Source organism: Manacus vitellinus, unplaced genomic scaffold (assembly GCF_001715985.3).
Source record: "Manacus vitellinus isolate BGI_N305 unplaced genomic scaffold, ASM171598v3 scaffold_26_pilon, whole genome shotgun sequence".
NCBI lineage: Eukaryota > Metazoa > Chordata > Aves > Passeriformes > Pipridae > Manacus > Manacus vitellinus.
Window position 1 is genome coordinate 7,510,472 of NW_021939960.1, and position 20,143 is coordinate 7,530,614.

Consider the following 20,143-nt stretch of genomic DNA (forward strand, 5'->3'; position numbering starts at 1 on the left):
TGCTTTTTCTCTCACCACTGATTACATATGACATTTACAGCCCATCAGGAGAGCACACTGTTCCCATGCCACGGCACTGCTGCTATTGTCAGGGCATCTCTGCCTGGAAAGCCTGTTCTCATTACTTTCTAAGTGCAAATATTATAATGAACTAATATTGTTATTGTGTACAGCCACTTCTATTCAAAGTCAAGGCTCAAAGGCCTCAAGGGAGCAAAAAGCTCTGAGTAAGTCACCAGGGGACCCCAACACAGTTTGGACTCCAACCCAGCCTGAGAGCTGTGAAACATCTTCCTTCTTTCTGCAATAACCTGCAACTCCTGGATCCCAGCCCGTGGCAGAAGGTCCCAGTGCTGCATCCCATTTGTCCCAGCACGAAGGAATCTTGGATGGCTGCAGATGACTGAAAAGGGAGAAGGGACCTTTGTCCCCCTAGGACAAAGGCTGAACCCACTATGCAAACTAATATGCTTGCTGGGCATTTATTTAATTCCCCTGATGCCTCCTCACTCCAGTCATATCTCGTTTGTGGAACATTTATTATCATTACCCCTCTTACAATGCTGTCTTTGGGAGCCTGCCAGCATTTCCCTAACAAAACCTTCCTTCCCGGGGGACTTAACTCAGCCATAAACTTTTGCTCTGGGCTGAAACTCTGCCTGGTGGGGGGTTTGCTGAAGAAGCACACATTGATCATTTTTATTAATAACCGAGCCCTGCTCAGGCTCCACCAGACAAGAAGCTCGTAAAACAGCAAAGCAACTTCACTTCCACAGTGGGCAGCTGCTTGAGCACAAAATATTTTATTGTGTAGCATTTCCCAGAACACTTTGGCATCTAGCACAGCCATGTACTTTTTCAGTGTTTCTGTACAGAAGGATAACCTATACACCGATTTGCAAATTCTGTCTTTCAGTGCAGCACAAAAATTTTTCTCTTTGAAAAAAAAACAACCATTCTCCAGCACGATTGGCCTTTGTGTGAAAAACCTAGAGACTAGAAGCAATTCAGCAGTTAACAAATGGCAAGCATGGTGGCTTAGAGCAACATGAAACACTAATTTTATTTTTTCCCTGATCAAAAGACAATTGCTTTCAGCCTGCAGAGCATGTTTATAGGAAAGTTATAAGCTCTTGGAATCCATTACAAATGCAGATGAAATATTTCAAGTGCAGATGAAAACATCACTTGGATTACGTGGTCACCAGAGAATGCTATTAAAAGAAAGGTAAATACAACCCATGGAACAGCCATTTCTTTTTTCTTTTCCTTTCTTTTTTTTTTTTAGCATAGTGTGAAACAGTTTTTGTAATTACAGGCAGGCACTGAAGAGCTCAGTGCTTGAAAACCTTTGCCACCCCAGGGCTCATTGCGTGAGACTTACTTGTTGTGCAGCCAAATAATCGCAGGCTTTGGATTTCCTTCTGCCCTGCAGGTGAAATAAACTGTGTTTCCCAAGAGGACGTCGACATCGTGGGGTTCTGAGGTTATTCGAGGCCTCTCTGCAAAACACCATTTGAATAGAACACAGTCCAGAGCAGCACAAAACCACCTCCAACCCAACCGGGGCAGAGTGAGTCACACAACACCCATCCTGCAATGCCCCAAAACAGGCACCAGCAGAGCCCCAGGCACAACGGTGTCCACTCAGAGCCACCCCAAAACTTCTCACTAACACCAAATGTATGAGGGAATAGCATCATTCATCTGAGCCTGCTAAAAGCCCTGGAGAATCAAAGTGGTTGTTCCTATTCCCAGTTTGTTGGGCAGTGTATTAGAACCTCCAACAGCACTGAGAAAACCAGATCTGGCTGTACACTGGTTCATCATAGCTGCCCCAAGAGTTGGCCCCTGTATCTCCCAAAATAAGCAAAGAAGTCAGTGGCATCCTCATTTGGGTTGTTTTTCTGTCCCTGGCAGCCTGCTGCTCTCAGCAACTGCCTGCTCCACCTGAACACAGTGCCAGCTCCCTGCAAACCACACCACTTCCCTCCCAACAGGATTTTATTCATTACATCCCTAATTCACCAGCCCTATCCAGCCAAGCCTTTCACTATGTGCTTCACTTTAAGTTGTACTAAGCAAGTTAAACATTGAAAGGATGTGCTAAAATAGGGAGGAATTTATGTACAAGCTCTACAGTGCTTGTTCTTGATTCAGGGAATGCTTACCCATTTAACAATCCACATTCTCACCAGCAATCCACTGAAACCAGAGGGATTATTCCTAAGACTGAGAACCTGCCACCTCCTCCAGCGGAAGGTCAGTGTCCTTACTCCTTAGACCACAAGTCAGTGGCTCATGAACTGATCCCCACAGGCAACAGCAGCACAGACCAAGCCCAGCACAGCCCCAGAGTACAAGGTGCTGACCCAGTGCAGATTTGCCCCTCTGGCTCACATCTGCTCACAGCTGAGGGTCAAATGGTGCCAGCAGATTTCGGACTGACTCAGTTATCAGCTGCCTGCATCATTAGAGCTTTGTACTGAATTATGGATCACTTGCCTTTCCCAGCTGGCACAACACCAGCACGAAAACCCAGTGCCAGCAAAATCTTCCCACCAGGTGCTCTGGCTAATTTGACAGACATCCCACTGTGAGCCCATGCCTAAACCAGAACAAATTTGCACTAACAGCTGTACTGTGGCACTGGGTGTGTGTCAGGGACAGCTTATTGTGTGGCACAGCCACTCACAGCAGATCCCATTCCATGTGTCTCCAGCTGCTTTCCCTAGACCCTTCCTATTCCCTGCTCCCTTGAGGTCACAGAACCACTTGTGCCAATTCAACTTTTTGCATGGCTGTGCCCTAAATTAAGCTGTGAAATGCTCAAGACTTTACAGAAAAAAATAATGAAATCATAGGAGAAAAGCTGAATTCAAGGGACAGCTCTTTGAAATCCAGCTGAGCTCACACATCTGACACACAGCACACCTGGACTGGCATATCCAGGAGGGATTTTCATGGCCAGCCTGAGTGAGTGGGAACTTCTCAAACTGATTCTACCAGCAGTGAAGTACCAGGGAATTACAATCAACATTGTGGCAACCTCCACTTAAAAATCAGAGTTTTGTCTTTTTCTATATAAAATATTTAACTTCGGAATTTTTCAGAACAAAACCTAATTCAAAATTCTAAATTTAAGGAATAACAGCCTAACAAATGCCATACACCACACCAAAGTCAAACACATTCAGCTATGTATCTACCATGTGCTCCCATAGGTTTCCAGTTGTGTTTCCAGCCAACTGCAGCTCTCCCAGTGTTCCCCTTCTGTTCAGCCTAATGTGGGATATTTCCTCTGGTTACTGGTTTAGCTATGGATGGAGCAGATCCTTTACTATCCCTACTCTACCTAAAAACCCAGGACAACACCTGCCAGCCAAAACAGAGCTGACTTCAACCCCCCCATGACTGTCAGCTTTCTCTGCGTTATCTCAATAACTCCTGCAACCCCCCCTGGGATTTTCCCATTTCAGCAGTAAAGCAGGGAGAAGGGAGGATGCTAGAGGGAGGAAAAGGGGTGAAGGAAGCAATTCCCAGCCCAGAGCCCAGCTCCATGGGCTGAGGGTGGCCGGTGGAGGGGTCTGGCCTGGCTCACCGCAGTTGAACTCCTGGGCGGTCAAGGTGACGATGGAGCGGCCGTGCAGGTCCCGAGGAGCCTCACAGGTGGCAGCTGTCTGGATGCTGCCCTGCTCGGCGTATTTCTTCAGCAGCTCAGCCAACCACATCAAGTCACAGTCACAAAACAAGGCGTTGGAGTCCAGCCGCCTGCAAGGGCCGAGGAAAAGGGCAGCTCATTTCCCAGCCTCCGACCGCTGAGCCGCCTCCTGGAGGCCAGGACACAGGAGGGGAACAGTCCTCGGGAGTGAAGGGGGCATCTGGTTGTTTTTCCCTGCATTTGATCATATCCCATATAAAGTTTGAGGTATCTCATCCCTGTGACAGTTAAATAGGATGCTTATCCAAGCAGAAGGATTTAATTGAAAAACTAACCTTACCAATTCCATTTTCAAATGAAAATAATTCACTTAAACTGGATTATGAATTTTTGGCCTAATTTGAGGCAAAGAAAGACACTGATATATTAGGGTTTCCCCCTGGAAATTTCAGCCTTTACTGAATTCTATAAGAACAGCAGATAACACTGACTCTGTTAAAGCTTTCCATTTTCTTTTAGCCCCCAAAACCTCCCCCTTGTTTTTCATGTGCACCAGGTCAGTCCCTTTCTGTGACCAGCTGTGAGAGGTTGTAGCATTTCTGCACAACCATAAGAACTTTTATTACTGCAACATAAGCCTGAACCATGTGGAATGGAGCTCCAGTGACCTCCCAGTGCACTCACCCTCTTTCCCTCCACTGACCTCATTCCTACGAGCAGCGCTATCCATAAGGATAAATAAGGACTACAGGGGGATTAGTTCATGCTTCCTTCCCCACTGACAGTTTTACAATCAATGGGTTTGAGCCATCCAAAAAAGAAAACAAAAAACAACAAAACCATGGAAGAAAGGTCTAATGCTTTCAGGGTCACATATTTGAGAATGTGAGATTTCACACAAGGCCATGACAGAACATTTTATAGACATCCCAGCTTTTTCTCTGACACCTACAGACAGCATTTCACAAGTTTTTCCCTGTTAAAGAGAAGTGAAGCATTTTACCTGCTTGCAGAAATCACTGAGGGCTGCAGTGAGAAACATTATTTTATTGCACTTGAAAATCATGGCAGGACACCAAAATTTTCTACCTTTTGCATTTTTTTCCCCCAAACACATCATAGAATTTGTTTCCAGAGATCATAAAACCAAAGCAAAGCTCTGGGGGTTTAAGCAAGAAAGAAGTAAGCTTAAGAGACAGCCAGGTTATGTGGGAATAACACACTGGGGAATTCCTGCATGGAAGGAGAATCATGCACCTTGGCACCACTCTGACTATTTTCAATCTAGAAAACAAGCCTTTTCTTTTATGACTATGATTTTTCCTTCCAGGTTAGATACTGATCTACAGACATGATCGAGGTCATATCCGTGACCTGCACTTTCCTTATTTTTCAAGGATGTTTTACGGGGTCAAACCGTTGTGAAGACTTTCCAGGAACGCTCATTCCTGTGGCATTATTAAGCTGTAAGCTGATTATAATTAGCCACTAGAATAAAGAAACTTCTAACTGGTTAAATAAGCCTTCAGGTCCAACCAAAACTGTTTCATAAACTTAGCGGTGGCCTTAGAAGTGCAACAACTGAAAGCTTTGCCAACCAGGCACATTCTTCCTCAGGTCCTGGCCATCTGATCGAAGATAAACAAGTGCTCTTCGCAGGCAATGTTTTTTACTTACAGCCGTTTGAGGGATTCCAGTTGAGAGAATGTCCCTGGATGAATCTTGGAAATCTTGTTGTTGTGCAAGAATCTGAAATGGGAGAAGCCAAGCCAAAACATTATCCAGTATTTGCACCACGGGGGTGACAACATCCCAGGTCAGAACTCGGTTTAACCGCAGCTCAGTTTTTACATTCCGTGTTTGTTTCCATGAGCTGCAGGAATTTCACCCGTCTGTGGGTACGATGCAATATGCCAAAGAGGAGAGTGGGTGTGGGCTGGAAATGGTGAGTCAAGATGTGATGTAACAGGTTTAACTGGAACCTTAAAGTTTCTCTGCAAAGGGAGGAGAAAGGGCACGAAATCCCAGACCAGACGCACCCTCTGTGTTCTGTGCCTGGGTCAGCTCCAGGGGGACCTTTTCTTTCCCCCCTGCAGATGACATGACAACTTTACAAGGGCAGCCACTGGAGGATGGTTCCAGGAGAAGTTAGACAACTCATGCCTTAGACTCAGTGTTGTTATTAACCCAAACTCATGAGTAAATCTAATTCAGAGAACAGCCGCCCAAGCTGGGCTTATCTCTGAACAAAACTGAGCAAAATTTTCATTTTTAGAGTCTTAGCCCACAGACAGCACTCCCCAGTTCTTAAGGAAAAACTCTGATTGCATGAAAATGCATCAGTGGGGAACAAGACGGGATAATTAACTTCCCATTCCCATAATGTTGGGGAAATTTAGTTATGTTGGTTACATCTAAAACTAATAAGAGACCATTCATAAAAGACACGAAGCAAATTTTGGAGATGGTAGAACAGGAGAGAACACAAAAGCAGCACAGCTTGAGTGCAAATGTCTGCACACACACGTGTGCACCCGAGTTCAGCCTGGTTGCTGACAAAACCAGGCTGACAAACCTTCCTTTAAAATTTAAATCCAGCATTTTTGTTGGATCAAATACAGTGACTGAGATCAGCCATGCACTGATCCAGGTCTGAATTTTCCTAAGGGTGTGGGATCCCACGATTTTATTTCCCTGGCACACATGGATATAATGCACATTTCCACACAGCACAGAAGGGTCTGCTGGTTTCTCCATGGAGCAGGAACACCACATGGTCTGTTGTCCTAGTGGCTACATTACTACTAGAAGCAATCCTGGGGAGCAGGAGACACAGGACTCCATTTCCCTACTGCTTTCAAGAAGGATACATGTTTTTCTTGTTAGATTTTTTTTCTGACTTTATCCCTTTTCCATCCCCTTTTTTTTTTTGCACACTCTGCCCAACAGTGACTAATGTTGCTGACCTTATGGTCAGAGTAAAATTTCACTTGGCTTGGCCAGTTCTAGGGCTTTCTGCAGATTTACCCCTGTTTAGATGGAAACCTGAACATAACATAAAAAGGGAAATTCCCTTCGCATCCTCAGTCACCCATCTACTTGGCAAGTATGTAAAATCTCCTTCTTTAAAGAAGTTTCTTTTTGTATTTTGAAGATCTCACTTCATGCTACCAAAACTGTCACACAAAAAGAAGGAGTTTTCTCCCTTCTCCTCACCCCCTTACCCCCAAGAAATGTCCCATCTTTACTTACAGCCTTTCAAGTTTAGGCAGGTCACTAAAAGTCTCCAGCTCCAGACTTTCCAGGTTGTTGAAATGCAAGTACCTGTCATACAGAAATCACACAGATTGCAATTTAAAAGACAGAAGATCTTCCCAGATCAATCCACCAATGCCCCCCCAGCTGGTCACCACACTGTCTCAGGGCAGATGTTGAGAAGCCAGAATCCACTTTAGTGTCTCTGCTTTCCAGATCAAACACAGTGGCCAACGTGGCTTTTCCCTATCCTGTCAATTATTTACTCTTTCTCTTAATAAACTAAAACAGAGACAGAAAAAAAGAAGGATGGATTTGCCAATTTGTTTTTCTCAGAAGACCAAGACCACCATCACTGTGAACTGCCTGTTGCACTGTTCAGGGTCAGGAGGAAACTACTGCTCATGGAGACCCAGCAGCAGCTGCTCCCATCTAGGTACTGTACAGTAATTTTCCCTGTATTTCTCAACATATCCTTGGATTGTCAGGAAGGAAGAAATGGCCTTACTACGAGGCATTTGTTGCCAGCCTGGGAATTGCAACACTTCTGAGTGGAAAATGAGTTTGCTGAGGATTAATTTGTAGAAAAAGGCACTGAACAGCCTGATAAAACTTTGAAATTGGTCCCTGCTGAAGGTGGGACTGGAGATATCCAAAGGCCTTTTCCAACTTGCATTTGTGTGTGGTTCTAAAAAGGGCTCCCAGCACATGTACCCACCCAGCAGGAGCAGAAACATCTCTGAATGGCTGGTGTGGGGCTGTTGTGTTCTGTGGAGAGAAGGCACAGCCCCCAGAAACAGAGATGGTGCAGTCACCTGGAACACTTAGATCTAAATAGCACATCAGCAGAACAGCCCAGCTCTTGCTGATACAAGTTTATGGTTTTAGTTCCACTAAAACCTAAAGTGTGACCTGCTATTCCAGAGGCCTGGGAGACCTTGTGTTCCAGGTCACCCCTTGTCATCAGCAAAGCAAACCTGGGGTCTGCAGAGCAACTCACAATACCTGGCACTGCCTGTTCTCATGAGCTGTGACATTCACCACCACAACTGACATGTTCCTGACCTTTAGATGCATCTCTTATGGTTCCAAAGTTGCCTAAACTCTTCCCTCTTATTTTACACAGGCATAAATTTCACAGCAGACACAGATTAATCACAGATCTACAAATACTCATTCTGCTATTGTAGCTGATTGCATTGAGAAATAATTGCCTAAGCCTCCACATGGCTGTTTGATTTGTAATGGAAGGATTCATGATAAATGGTCCAGTATCAGAGCGCAAACTGGGAGACGGTGACTCAGATTCTGCACTGGAGGGTCACAGTGGGGAAGAGATGTGTGTGCTCTAATCAGGCTCAGATGTCTGCTGAAATTGCTTTGGACCTTGAGGAAACCATCTGATACTGCCCATCAATCGAGCTGTACTTTTTCTTGAAAAGCTGGCTTGGGGGTGACAGGAAAATGGGGGTAGGATTTGAGCAAAGCTAATTCTTCTGGAACTATGCCCGCCCGAGATTGAAAGCAGATGGGACTTTCAGCGGGTTGTTTGTTGGTTTTGTTTTTTTTTCTTTTATTCGTGACATCAAGTCTGGAATGCTCATTGTTGAAATACCCCTGCTGCCAGCACCGGCTCTCTAAGCTCAGCTTAGAGCCAGTTTTGGCTTCCTATATTTTCTCCCAGGCATCCTTGCTCAGCTGGCCGATGAAAAACCATATTTTACACACACACACACCTATTGTTAGGCTTGCCTGACACTTCCCATTTCCACTTCTGCTGTCAGCATGGAGAACAAGCTGGATCCTATCCCTTTTACAGCAAAATCTTTACTTATATTCCAGCCCTATAAACATTGCTGTTGGGGACAATGCACAAATCAGAATGATTTCACCTTTAGTTTTTCTTCTTCAGTGAGGCAAATAATTCCTATAATTAAAATATTTAGGAAGAATAAATAATAAGGAAGAAATTCTTCCCTGTGAGGGTGTTGAGGCCCTGGCACAGGTTGCCAACAGAAGCTGTGGCTGCCCCATCACTTCTTTTGTTTGGATCTATCATTTTCCCCCATTGCAATTTCCAGATGCTTTACAGGAAGAGACCTCAGTATTTACTAACCAAATTCAGTGCTGGGACCAACTGTTTTCAAATTAACCCAGTGTAGTCTGGCAAATCTGGCTGATCAAACAGAAGCTTCATCCTACCCCTTGCTAAAGTGCCTGGTACTCTCCACATCTGGAAACACAGCAAGCAAGGCTCATCTGTACTTACAGCTGTTCCAGGGAATGGAGCCCGTGGAAGGCATGTTGCTGGATGCTCTGAATTTCGTTTTTATAAAGGTAGCTTTCAAAAGGAGAGAAAGGAAAAAGCATTAGGCCAACTCATCAGAAGCTGTGTTCTAAAAATACAAAGGAAACAATAATGAACCTCAAGTCGAAGCAGAGCTTGTTGGTTGGATTCAAGGGCAACGTTTCATAGCTCTGACACTGACATTAACATCCAGGAGCTCCAAACACAAAAAAACATGTCCTTGGCTGGCAAACATTACAAGCGGGTTGGTAAATTTTAAAGTGGTTAAGAAAATACTGAGCTACCAACTCACAGGTATTTCAGGTTCTCCAGATCTTCAAAGGATCTTCTCACGATTTGTTTTATCTGATTATTGTTCAGCAGCCTGTTCAAATCAAGAGAGAAAAATACAAGTGGTGAATCGAGCACATGTGAGATTTGTGGCTTTTCTGTTCTCGGATGCCCACTGAAAATTCCTGAGCTTGCTTGTCAGAGAATTTAAGATTTAAAGGGTTAGCAGATCAAAGTTTGTGTATTCACACCAGCCAAATCAATGAGAAGGTTTCTTACCCAGAGGTGCCAAGTGCTTCCAATATGTACAGTGTTCAAAGTCTTTTGCCACAGGCTTTTTGTTCAAACCACTTCTTGCCACAGTGGTTTTCAGCCCCGAGTTACAATTTTGGCCAGGAAAGGGATGAGGGGAAGGGAGACAGGCAGAAGGAGGCAGAAGGGAGGGGGATATTAAATCATTGCTGCCACTCTTGTACAACCACATTGATTTTTTGAGGTGCCTGGTTGTGTTCAACCTGGGAGCAGGGGAGTGCAGAGACAGTTTTTGAGAGTACAAATACATTTTAAAACACCAGCTCACAGTGGAGTTATAGGAGCTGTAAAATGGTAACAGTTTTGTTCTAATCACTTGGTAAACCAATATCTGCAAATGAGAAAGAAATAAATTCAGTTCTGACTCCTGAGGCTACTCACAGACAGCCTCTTTCGATCTAGGGAGCCTTGTGCCAGATTTTAATAAAAAACCTATGGACCACATCACACTGGAAAGCAATCTCTGACTTGTATGTGCAGTTGCCATGACTGTGCATGCAAATGATGGCCGGTGCCAAGGACCAGAAACAGCTCAGCCCTGTAAGAACCACGCTGTGCAGCAGTGGTAACCACACAGCTGAACGCTACAAAAACCTCTTCTGCAGCCACTGCCAAGCCCAACACCGAGCAAAGACAATAAATCACTTATAAATAGCTCTTTAATATATGAATTTAGCTATTCATCGTGGCTGCCCAACCGCACTCCTGTGGGTCTGTCGCTGCGGTATCCCACTGATTGCAGATCTGGTGAAGCTCAGAGCTGGTGGAGTTTAGAGCTGAATAGCCCAGAGCAAGGATTTTATCAGCTACACTAATTTTTAAAATTCCTAAATGGAGTTGTGGATGAAGAGATGTGACTGTGTGCTGCAAAGATTTCTTTTTCTACCATTGTAGGAAAAAGTGCAATTCCCTCTGCAAGCAGCCAGACCTCACAACGCTGGGTCAAATTTAATATGTGCACTAAATGTGCATTTTCTATTTTACAAGCTGATTTTTGTGATAATTCTGCTCCTCAGGAATGACCTGCCACCAGGCAGCAGTTGAGAAGACAGTTCAGCACTTTTCCAGCAGTAAAGCCTAATCTTTTGTCCCACTTTTCCAGAGAAAATAGAGCAGCCAGCCTCTGTCATTACTAGCCAAGGTCTCCACCTGGGAAAACCAGTTTGTGCAGGTAAATGATGGAGAGAAAAGACAAAGAGATGGGGAGAAATGGTGGAAAGCATGTGGGAAAAGAAGATGAAGATAAAATCAAACACCTCAGGGATGACAGAAAAGATAAAAGATGACAGAAATACACATGTGTGATGGCAGGTTCACAAGTTCCCACCAGGCACCTGAGTCACACCAGCTTTCTACCAGCTTGTTCTCAGGTGGAGAATTACATTAAGGGCCCAAAAAGCACGTGATAAACTCAAGTGCACAGAACTTTGGAAGTCAGATAATAAGGGTTTGAGAAAAACCTCATTATTCTTGATTTGACTGCCCTCCCTTGATCAGCTGCCCAGATGCTGTGGATGTGGGTGCCACTCCCAAACTGCACATCACCGGGTTGGGGACAAGCAGCCTGAAGAGGTTAAGGCAGAAGGTTGCTGGAGAGTTCCTGCACAGGTGGGAGCAATGGCTCAATACACACGGCTGAGGTCAAACAGCCCTATTTCCCTCATAAGGAAGCAAAAGTGATGTCAAGTCCTTGGAACACACGATCCTGCTTTGACAGCCAGTTCTGCTGAGTGGAAATACAGTCTCTGAACACCAACCCAAAGGTCTGTTTGGTGACTGAACACCCAAGGACTGGAAATAACTGCCTGAGAGCAGTGCAGCAGAGGGCTTTTGTCTATTTACCCACGGCACAAAGACAACACAGGGCCCAGCCGCGCCGGCTTCCTTCCCCGCCTCTATCAGCACACTTTCATCTTTGGCCAGAGCAGGACAAAGGCAGCTTGTTCTCTGTTATCTAATCCTTGGCCCCACTTCTGAGGGCATGATGGGCTGACAGGTGAGTGCCAGCACCAATGTCATTCCCATGGATGTGAGCACCTGGATCCTGCCACGCAACCGGCATCGGCCACTCCCCTCACAAGGGACAGGACACAGTGACCAGGTCTTGGATCAGGTCACACCAACAGCCTGAGCAGCCCCACACACCACCGTGGTCTGGACTCCTTTTCTGACCATTATCTTTTGTGCAAGGAGTTCAGGCCAGAACTGATGTCCACCAGGATTTCAAATTGCAACATGCTGTCTGACTGCATTTCGGGGCTATTTAAAGGCATTAACCTAGTCTGTTTTGTTGTCTTGGCTGCTTTGTACAGTGCAAGAGAGTGTAATCAGCGATGCAGCCAAATAAGATGAATTCTGGAAGTTCAGATGGCAAGCAGTCCACAGGCCTCTTATCTCATCGTCTGATACTTAGAAATTTGTTCATTGCCTGATTAAAGAATAAAAAGAGCATGGAAGAAGCCATCTCTGCTTCCTGTGTCAGGATTCCCCATTGTAATGGAAGGATAAGTCCTGGAAAACATTAGAAAGTGAGATAATTGATGAAGTCCATCACAGTCCACATATTCCAAAATGCTGCTTTCAGAGAAATCCATAGACAACACAGCACATCTGGCTCCTAGAAAGACTTTGGATGGCTTCTGCACAGCTGCCTGCTCCTTGACTCCTGTGCAATTCATCCAGGCAGAGAAATGTGCAAAATCCTGGCATGACCTGGCTATGGATCCCAGCTGCAATCCACAGCAAAAATGCCCAAATTCCTGCAAACCTTAGAGGATTGGAAGCTAAGATCTACTGCTAACCAGATCTGCTGGGAATAAATGCTCTGGCAGACAGAGGCTGGAAAGATCATTATCATTATTTTAAGAACACCCTGTAGCAAAACAGGCTAAATTAAAAGTATCAGAAGCACATTTCCTAGCAAAATGATGTGGCATTTCCCTTCGTGCCAGATGGTGAATTGGGCTCCAAATAAGTAGGTGTACTTAATCACACAGGTTTTATTCCTGAAAAAATCTTCTGGGATGTTTGAGATATACAAGGACCATGAGATCTGGCCCAGATCACCAGAAAGAATATTTTACATTCAGCTTCCTTTAGGTTTTATGTCCTGACTGCCTCTTCCTTCTTCCCCACCCTCTCTCCAGGTTGCCAAGCACAGGCTTAACTTGCATTAAATGAGTAGTTTTCTGTTTTTTGAAGAATGTATTAAATGATGTGACAGTACAGAATTCAGACTCAAACCATGTACTCTTTCCTCTTTTTGTGTGACAAAACACATGCTACAGTCATTGTGACATAACAGCTATTTTTTTTCCTCACACCATTAACAGAAATCACCATGTAGTGCATTTAAAGCGGGAGAAAAAGTGAGTTTTATGTTCAACTGTGCATTCTCCCTTGTTGACAGAATGATCTGGAATAGCCATTTCCCATATTTGAGGAAGGAACTTTTATTCTGAGATCCAAGCAGACTCTGACATCCCCTCCTTGCTGTCAGGAGCACGTTCTCTCAAGAGCTACTAGAGGGTAAAACACAGAGACTCCATGTTACTGCTGTTGTTCATCCTGAGACTCTTCACAGGCATCTAGAGCAGAGCTGCAGGGCTCACCAGAAATGCCCTTTGCTCTCACCCAAGCAGCAAGAGAAATGTGATGTGAGCAATGGCACTGACAGGACAAAGGGCCAGGCAGAGGCACACACAGCGTGGTCTCCACAAGGTCCCTGTTCTCCTGGGTGCTTGTGCCTCAGGCAGAACAAAATACATGCTGGGGAAGTTAAGAATTACTGCTTTGGTCGCTGGGTTGGATGTATCTAAAGATGATGCTGGAGAGACCCAAGTAGCAGCAACCATTTGGCTGTGATGGTCTTGGTTTGAAAATACAGAGATGGACCAACTGGGTCAACATGGCAGAGTTCTGACTCCTGTGGGACCAGCCACACAGGAGTGTCATCTCCATCCCCACCCAAAGATGACCTAAAGGAGCAAAAACTGGAAAGCAATGAGAGGCTGTGCCTCACCATGAGCTCGTAGCGTGTTTGCTCTCTTTCTTCCACAGCCCAGCACCTGCTCTGAGCTAATGTTGGCTTCAGTGATGCAGAGAGTGCTGGCAAACTCCAGCAAAACAGCTGACCAGGAGCTGTGGTATTTTGTGGATGGCATACAAGAGGTTTTTTTGCCTCTTTCTCCCTTCTACCTTTTTTTTTTCCTTTTACCAAGGGGACATGTTAAGAGTTTAAAAATACACAAGGAGATCCTCACCAACATCTGCACAGGAACTGAGCAGAGGCAATAGGAAGGGATGAGGAAATCCTACAACTCCCTAAGACATTTAGCCCAAGAGGACTTCTCCAGTGCACACAACATTGCAGAGAGCCAACAAGGAATCTCCCAGTGGTGCAGGATTTAGGATAACCTGTGGTGCTGTACCAGGAGTCCCCAGCCAGAAACACACAGTGACTGTATCTCTTCCACAAAGAGGGTTTCTGTTTTTAATGTTAAAGTAGTGCTCTGTGATTTATCAAATCTCCCACGCCAGGGAAAAGCAGAGAGGAGCCAGAGGAAGGTTTGAACTGTTGAACAGCCCCACTGGACATCCACACAGGCTCCCAGCTCACCTCCCTGCATCCAATGCAGGCTACAAAGGCTTCCTTATCAGGGTGGTTTACAAACTGTCAGAGTTGGATATAGTACAGCCATCCTGCCCAAACGGAGATGCGGAACAGAAGCTTCACCAGAATCTGCTGCCCTTCCTCTGCCTTTGTAAGAAAAGGCTCTTCAAAACACATTTATTTGCTTATGGAACATTTAAGTCCCATGGCAGAAAGATGCAAGCTCAGAGCTCTGCACGCAGAACCTGAACTACTCTATCCTCCAAAGACCCCACTTTGAATTTTCTGGACAAACTTTCCCAGGAAGTCTCTCAGGGATTTTAAATGATTTATTCTCTTTATCACTTGAAGACCTGTCTAAGTCCTCAGGCGAAAGTTTGCCATCTAAGCAGCATCAGCAGATTCTTCCAGTCTCATCAGTTTTGATGTGGGAATTGGCCAAACCAAAGTTCCTGGAGAGAAATTTGCTTCAGGGGTGCGAGGTCTGACGTTCTCTCATTCAGTTATCGAGCTCCTCATCCTGGGAGTTAAATGCTACGAGTGTGAGAATAACTGATTTTTCCAGTGTGCTGGCCAGACCAGGAAATACAACTAAGCATAGGAAATACTATCTAAATGGAAATGTTTCCATTACACATCCAGTTGATTTTTGGAATTCAAATATAAAAATGCAGTATTTTGTCAGAGCAGTGTTTCACCTAGGCCAGTATTCCAGCTCTGATGATGGTCATAGGACAGTATTTAGGAAAAGCAGGAGTGTCTGCCCACCATCTGTGAAAACACATTGTTCTGGCATCTGAAATCATGAGATCAGGGATGTTAGGGGGTACATAACTGCCTTTAGTACCTGTTCATGGACTTGCTGTCCTTGAGGTCCCTGTCCAGGAGAGTGTGGATGTAGAAAGGAAAAAGAACTGGACAAATTCATGGAGCATAAACAGAGAGACAGGTCTTTCCTCCTCCATCAGGCTGTGTATCTATATCTGGCTTTATGCTGAGTGTCAGGAGTCAGAAAGACAGAAGCAGAAGTCTTGCACGTGCCAGAGACGTGCCCAGCCCAAGGCAGGGCAGGAACTGGGATCTCTTACAAAGCTCAGCAGGTTGGGTGGAGCATCTCTCCAAGTGAAGCCCTGCCAGCATCCTTATTTTCCCCAGGGTTCAGCTGAAACTCGCCTGGTGGTCCTGCAAGCTGCCTGCCAAACATCTGCCTGGATCACACAGGGATGACATCATCTGGAACCACTTGTTTCCTCGACTCAGGAGAGCTTCAGGGGTGGAAAAGCAGGGCTGGAGATCAAGAGACCTCAGGAGAGCTTTGTGATAAGGTGAAACCCTATGGACTCAGACTCTACTTTCTCTCTACATATTTTAGTCTCATTCATCACCCTATCTGACCCCATCTCAAATGACAGAAATCCACCCAAAGCATCCTTTCCCTCTATTATTTTTGGCAATTAAGTACCACGTGGTGCTGTTTGAGAGACTAATATGGGCTGTTCTGGTGCTCTGAATGAACAGCATCACTGGTAATAAAGTTTTTGACCAGCCTACTAGTGGACCACCTGTTCTATGAGCAGGGGCCTGGGCCACAATCAGGGTACTTTGAAGCATCCTGCAGTCATGGCTTGGCCAATCAGTCCCACACACAGAGTGGAACAATCTTTAGCAAATTTTGACTTTTAAAAGATAACTATTGAACAGGTCTCTATGATAAAGTCCTGTTGTATTACCACTCTTCCTAAACTACTTACAATTAACTACTTAACAACTGAATGCCTTTTTGCCCAGGTCTTCCTTCCTTCAGCTCTGGTACCGCCACAGGATCAGGGATTTCAGATCACTCAAGGTATGACAGAAAAAAAACAACTTGGACTTTCTCTTACCATTTGGGACCACGGATGTACAAATGTCTGTCACACAGTACAGGTTCCCAAACAAGCTGGTTTGCCTCACTGAGGAATTCCAGCTTGGACCTGGAAATCCTATGGCTGTTAGCACTGTGTTACAGCTCAGATAATTGGATCTGAGTCTCAACAGCCCAGTTACATCCAGCACAGTGCTGTGCTGACACAGCTTCTGGTTCTGATTTGGGAGCTGCTGTGTTTTCAGCTTCTTGGCTACAGGGTGCAGATTTACTCAGATCTGCCTTCAAAACCTGCAGCAGCAAGAACAAGCAAAGGCTCCCATGATTTCCTTTGAGAAGAGTGAAAAGCTCTTTAGTACAGTAGTACATCAATATGAGCAAGGGATGAAAGACTGCAGGAACTGCTTTCTACTCCCATTCTTTCCTGGAGTAGGGCAGGTGTAGGCATCTATTCCAGGGCAAGGCATAGGGACAAGGTGGCATTTAAAAGATGCTTTCTCACTTCACTCAAACTTACATAGAGCAACTCATATGGTTCCTGCATTCAAACAGGCCACAGGAAAGAGGAAGCTTTTAATAAATCCCTTCACTATTTTGCTTCCAGCCCAGAGCTTCTTCTGTGGGCTACTCTAAGGCCATACCTGCCCAAACATCCTCAGTCAGTACTGGAATGCATCAGATTTTTAATTAAAAGAGAGGTTAATTGTGAAAAATGAAGGTTATTAAATGGTACATTTAATTAAAAAATCTAAGAAATATGATCCAGAGTAGGACAGAGAGAATTTTAAAGCTTTAGCTGGATATGCACAATTTGATTGAAATAACTAAAAGCCCAAGGGCACCTTTAAATTGCTACAGGTGACAGTACCAACACAAGTAATAAATGGACATCCTCAGAGTGGAACTTACAGTGTGTTGAGGTTCTTCAGTCTTCTGAAGGCTCCAGGTTGTATCTCCTTGATGTGGTTGAAGCGTAAATCTCTAAAAGCAGAAGACATAAACAGGCCATTAGCAATAAGCATCATCCCCACGAGGAAGGGAGGAGGGCTGTTGGGAGGGTCTATCACACCAGGCCTACATCAACAGGAAAAATAGAGACAAAGACCAGGGAACAGAGTGGAGAAGGAGTGGCAAAAATGGTTGGGGTCTGCTCTTGTCTACAGTGAGCTGGGACAAGCCTATATTGATAAAATTCTATAGTCTAATTTCACAGAAAACTGAACACTGAAAGGACTCAGGTGATCATTTCCATGAGCAGCAGAAAAGGTCTGCAGCAAAACACCCCAAGTTCAAGTGCAATTACACTTGCATCTCATACTAATTTGTAGAGGAACACTCATCATCACGTGGACCCATATTTTAGCTCCCTAGCAAAACTATCTTTGCCCTAAAATGGTTAAATCTGCTCAAATAACCTCATATAATAAGCATTTCCCATTTTGCTCTACGATGCTCCAAGACTCACAACAGCTTATCGCTGCCTGCATTTCAGATTTGTGCCAACTTCAATTAGAATTACTGGACCCCAGGGGATTCTGGCAATTTCCAAGGGCTGCCCACAGAACTACATCAACTTGGAACCCTAAAACATGGGGTTTGGATTGCTAATGAGATAATAAAATAAGAGCTAAGTGGTTTAACCTGGTTAACCAAGTAGAAACACTTCTATAGGGACTGTGCATTGATTTGGCACCTTGCACGGTCCAGTGTATTATAACAAATCACAGAAGGCTGACAAATGGGGTTTGCTGCAAGTTTCTGTCCAAAGCAAAACAATGAGGTTGATTTTTTAATCCTACACTGCTTGATCTATCCCATTTAGAGAACACCCAGCTATTTTTCAGTTTAAGGCAGCCTTTTAAGGGCATTTGCTTTAAGAGGAAAAATACACGAGTTGCCCGTCATTCCGGTGATAACTTACACATGGAAGCAGAGTTTAAAATAATAATTCTACAAATAGCTACAAGTCCAACACTTATTTTTAGACAGGCATCAACAAGAATTGTGGCCTTTATAAAATTCAGATTAGAAAGAGGTGCAGTCCTTGCAGGTGAGCCCAAAGTGACAGGGAGTATCTGGGGGGGCTGAACCAGCTTTGAGCAAGTACTTGGGATGAGGCTACACAATAAGTAAAGCTGATTTTATTCTAAGATCATAGAATCACAGACTGGTTTAGGTTGGAAGGGACCTTAAAGATCATTCAGTTCCAACCCTCTGCCATGGGCAGGGACACCTTCCACTATCCCAGGTTGCTCCAAGCCCTGTCCAACTTGGCCTTGAACACTTCCAGGGATGGGGCAGCCACAGCTTCTCTGGGTAACCTGTGCCAGGGCCTCACCACTCTCACAGGGAAGAATTTCTTCCTAACACCTAATCTAAACCTGACTTCTTTCAGTTTAAAACCATAGTCCCATGATGTAATGTTTCTTAATAATATAGTCCCATGATGTAATATTTCTTAATAATATAGTCCCATGATGTAATGTTTCTTAATTTGCAAACTTAATAGTTTGCAAAACTAGTTCTTTTACGCCAAAAAGTGTGTAAGAATGTTCTTACTTTTTAGCAGAAAATGCATGGCAATTTTACTCGCATTACACTGAAATATTAAATCTCTGCCTTGTTACCCCTTTGTTATTAGTGAATGCAACAGAACACAGGCAACTGGACATTGTCTTTTCTGTGGTGTTTTTCCTTTAACTTTTCCACTTTGACCAAAGGAATCAGAAGACTGATACAGTAAGAAATCTTTCCCCTCTCTTAGTGGTAAATATTGCACACAGAAGAGTTAGAGTGCAGAAAGAAACAGAGCTTCACAGTATTTCAAAAGAAGGTTTCTAATTGTAATTCACCAGCTCTATTTGTCCACTGCAAACTGCAGTCCCAAAGGATCATCCTTTGGAACTGTAGTTTTTAACTTCACCTTTGACATTTTCAGGTGTGTTTGGCTTTATTTGCATTGCTTCAAATGCATGTTTCTTGCCCTTCTTCTTGGAAGGAGTTCCACATCCTTCTTCCCTGATGATGTGAATTTGAAGGTATCTTTACAGAGTTTTCAAGGGAATGACTGACACCATAAAGGCAAATACAATTAAACATTGGCAACAGTGATAGCACAATGTGCTGCCTGTTCTCCATGGCCTCACTAAAAGGAAATGAGGAAAGACTAGACCATGAAAAAAGGTGAAGAAATACAAACTTGATTTATACACTGCAATGCACAGATACCAACTCTGCCTGCCCTGGGGGGTTGTAAAGGGTTGTGTAATTAGTCCAGGCAGCTGGCTACAGGTAATAGGGAACATTACAAATCCATGGAAGGAATATACAGGGGTCAGGGCTGGAGCTGTTGATGCTCATGGAAGGCAGCAGGGAGGAGGCAGTGAAGTGTAAAATACCACTTTGGGTCACGGGCTGCAGCCGGGGGAAAAAACCCTACAACTATTTTAATGACCAAAGACAACTGCAATCCTTCCCAGCCCTCCCTCACACTGAGGCACTCAGCTCCCACAGCGGAAACAAAAAGCAAAAGCCAGAACGACAGGTAAGAGAGAACACCTCTGAAAACACAGGAAAAAATAAACCACTGATGTGGATGTCCTTGAGCAGCCAAGAAAGTCCTTGGAGATGCAGAGGAACCTAAATCTTCCTCTTTACCATCTAAAAGCCCCAACACTTTGGCTCATCCACAGTGTTTTCTCTCCAGACCTTGCCTTAGCCTAAAGCACCGCTGGCAATGAATGTCATGGAGGGCTGCACTGGGAATTTCCTGGCTTGCCTGTATTTGATTGAGAACATTCCCTACAGAGTTTGCCTCCTCTTACACAGAAACACTTGTTTCTCTCTATTCCCAGGGCACTT

At 44.5% G+C, this 20,143-nt stretch overlaps 1 protein-coding gene across 1 annotated transcript in view; it reads right to left on the reverse strand.

Annotated features, from left to right (window-relative positions):
* Nucleotides 1-20,143, reverse strand: part of LOC103765753 (peroxidasin) — a 42,374-nt gene that overhangs the window by 15,396 nt on the left and 6,835 nt on the right. The window contains exons 2-8 of the mRNA XM_008932709.3: nucleotides 17,192-17,263; nucleotides 9,517-9,588; nucleotides 9,186-9,257; nucleotides 6,914-6,985; nucleotides 5,339-5,410; nucleotides 3,602-3,771; nucleotides 1,385-1,502 (exon numbers count right to left, since the gene is read on the reverse strand). Of these exons, the coding sequence (XP_008930957.2) occupies nucleotides 1,385-1,502; nucleotides 3,602-3,771; nucleotides 5,339-5,410; nucleotides 6,914-6,985; nucleotides 9,186-9,257; nucleotides 9,517-9,588; nucleotides 17,192-17,263 (648 nt within the window). The remainder of the gene's footprint in view (nucleotides 1-1,384; nucleotides 1,503-3,601; nucleotides 3,772-5,338; nucleotides 5,411-6,913; nucleotides 6,986-9,185; nucleotides 9,258-9,516; nucleotides 9,589-17,191; nucleotides 17,264-20,143) is intronic.